Source organism: Condylura cristata, unplaced genomic scaffold (assembly GCF_000260355.1).
Source record: "Condylura cristata isolate star-nosed mole 26May11 unplaced genomic scaffold, ConCri1.0 scaffold00024, whole genome shotgun sequence".
Lineage (NCBI taxonomy): Eukaryota > Metazoa > Chordata > Mammalia > Eulipotyphla > Talpidae > Condylura > Condylura cristata.
Genome location: NW_004567125.1, coordinates 34,443,508 through 34,446,519, shown reverse-complemented (window position 1 = coordinate 34,446,519; position 3,012 = coordinate 34,443,508). Strand labels below are relative to the sequence as shown.

General features: G+C 49.8%; 1 protein-coding gene across 1 annotated transcript in view; it reads right to left on the bottom strand.

Annotated features, from left to right (window-relative positions):
• Window positions 1-2,009: 2,009 nt before the first annotated feature.
• The window catches only part of CACNA1A (calcium channel, voltage-dependent, P/Q type, alpha 1A subunit), a 209,890-nt gene continuing 208,887 nt past the window's right edge, over window positions 2,010-3,012 (bottom strand). Inside the window, exon 49 of the mRNA XM_012728946.1 lies at window positions 2,010-3,007. Within this exon, the coding sequence (XP_012584400.1) occupies window positions 2,858-3,007 (150 nt within the window). The 3' untranslated portion in view covers window positions 2,010-2,857. The remainder of the gene's footprint in view (window positions 3,008-3,012) is intronic.

Below are 3,012 nucleotides of genomic sequence, written 5' to 3'. Positions count from 1 at the left end.
GGCGGGTCAGGAGAGGTCTGCCACGCCATGTGGATCTCCTCCTGGGCAGGTGGGGATCGAACTCATGAGGAAGTGGCTTAAGCTTCTTTTGCAGTGCATTAACCTGCTGCGCCACCAGGGAGGGCCTGATTTAATTATTTTTAAAGATTTATTTTATTTATGCTTATAAGAACTGGGATGCAGGCCAAAGGCGTGTGTGGGAGGGTTGTGAGAAGATTTGTCAGAGACAGAGTAGGGAGTAGGACAGGCAGATCTACTGAAATACATGCTGAGGGGAGAAGTGGGCAGGAGAGGAGAGGTCTGCTGTGCCATCTGGGTCAGCTCCCTGGCTGGGATTGAACTCAGGCCATAGTGGTGACAGTGCTAGGAAATAACCCCTAGGTTACCAGCGAGGACTGTGTTTAATTGGAACACAGTCGCATTCATCTATGGTTGTAGACTCCATCTGATGTCTGTCCTGCATGACCAAGCCAGGGGAGTCCCAGGAAGCACTTGTGAAGCCCCAACTTTAGCAAAATTCCTACATTGTGCCATATGTGGAGTAACCCATCGGTGGAGTAACCATATCATTTATGGTTACTGTCCTGGTACAAAGACAGATTTAAAGAGATGTGACAGATACCATTTTGGCACAAAGCTGATCCTTAAAGAAAATGTTTGCTGAATGCTGACATATAATAATGCATTTAATCTCCACAAATAGCCCTATTATTATTTCCACTTTAAAGGTGGGAAAAGAGGCATGGAAAATTAAGTCACGTTGTTGAGGCATACAGCCAGTGAGCTGATCTAGGCAGAGGTGAAGGGGAGGTGAAGCCAAGTCTCAAGATGACTGACTCGAAAACTGGGGTGTGGCAGATGGCTATAGTATCTTCCTTCTCTGGCTTCCAATCCTCCTTCTTGTATTGACAACACCCCAATCTCCTTGTGGGCAGATTTGGTGGGATTCTCTGAAGTTTTTTTTCTAAGGAGAACCAGAAGCTGTTATTTCATATCAAAGGGATCCAACGTTGCCTTTCATGCCAACAAGAGCTATAACTGGCTTTTTGTTCACCTGAATTGACGCGGCCCCTGACTGCAATCTGCTAGCCTGCAGTTTTGATATTCACAGAAGCAGTCACAAAATAGGCAGGGCTTGGGGTCTTCTACTGTCCTGGAGGGTGACTTCTAAGAATATTGGAATGGAGTTGCATTGGGAGATATATTGTGGAGGGGGCAGCATGTTGGATGAGGATGAAGGAGAAGGTAGGACAGGCTGTGCCTTACTAAGAACCTTGCCCCCACTTGTACCCCAGATACATTGCCCCCACCTTGAACTGGCCATGACCATTCCTTACCACTCTTGGGTAGCTCTGACCTGGACCTCCAGGATTCCCCATAAGTTCCAGAGGGGATGTATGGGGAATTTAGGGACATTTGAAGAAAGTCTATGCAATGTGATACAGTTTAGGGATGAGTGGGAACGGGGCTCACCTCCTCCAGGGGAAAGTGGAGGGAAGCTGTCTGCGCATGGGGGCTCTGAGTGGCTGCTGCCAATAGGAATTTTGCTGAAGTTTGGAGCTTCACAGGTGCTTCCTGGGGTTTCCTTGGCATGGTCATGCAGGATAGACATTAGGATGGTTTCTCCTTCAGATGGTTGCTCACAGGTGGACCTTGAACTGCAGAAATGCAGCAGGTGCACTGTGGAAATCCTGGGATGAGGCACTTGGTACGCTGGGACAAGTGGCAAGGATGTGGCTAGGGTCTTCGGTCTTGGTTTTCTTGAGCTAGTCTAAGGGAGAATGGACCCCAAGAGTTCTCACTACTGAGCTCTGTGAGGGGTGGAGGTTATCTGCCTTGGTTCCTGGGGACAAAAACCAGACATTGCATAGATCTGATGAGTTCAGATCTACAATTTTCTAATTCTTAGCCACTTTCAAGCACGTTCAAAGAGCAGCCTTCCATGGTTGCCCCAAAGAGACATGGGGAGTGCTTTGCAGCAGGATAAAGAACACTTCAACCAAAAGCCCTTTGATTCAACTTTTTTATTTTTTTTTTCTTTTTGAATGTCATGCAATAATTCACAGTCCCAAGCCCACAGTTTTCAAACAAGGTAGGAAAAAGGAAAAAAGAAGCAAAGGAAATTGGTGGTGGTGTTTTTTTCTTTTGTTATTTCAAGCAGGACCAAATGTCAGAAAAAAATGCTTCTTTTCTCAATCATTAATTTTTTGTCCTTTTAAAATTGTTAATTTTTTAATTGATTTCTGCAGGCAGTAATAGTAGGGTTTGGTATAACCAGCAAGCACTCCTGTGTGTGTCTGAGAACGAGTGTGTGGGGTGAGTGTCTGGTGGGGTCAGTGTGGGACGCTGGGTTCCGCTTCTGCTTTAGGCTTCTTCATCACACACGAGCCACCAGCTCACCATCACCAGGGAAAGGAAAGATTCAATTGAGATGATAAAACTCATCAATAGAAGCGATTTTTTCTCCCCGTTTTTCTTTTAAAAATGTTTTTTTTTTCCATTTTCCCCAAGGTTCTCCAAAAATGGCTGAGTTAATTAGAATCCCTTGGCTGTGTGGTTTGTCTGCCCCCTCCCCCAGGGCCCCCGCGGTCGTGGGGGTTTGGGGCTGGGTGGGGCCGCCATCACTGCCCAGAAGAGGCTTTTCCTGCTGAGGGTCTCTGCGGGACACCTTGGTGTGTCCCTACCCTGGTTCCTCCAGAAACCAGGGGCGTCCTGTAGGTCCTTCCCTGGGCCCTCCCGGGCCTCCCATCTGTGCTGGGCAGGTGGCAGCGAGGTGGCCCCGTGGGCTCCTCCCCGTGGGGCGTGTGCGTGGGGTGCGTGGGGGGGCCGGGCGGGCGGGGTGCCACCTCGCCCGGGCTTAGCACCAGTCGTCGTCGTCAGTCTCGCTGTAGGCTTCGTGCAGGCCTTTCCGGGAGCCCGGCCCGCGGGGCCTGGCCAGTTCGTGGGCCGGGTAGTAGCCGTTGGGGAGTCGCCGGCCGTGCCGGGAAGGCGAGGCGCAAGCCGGCCCCGCGG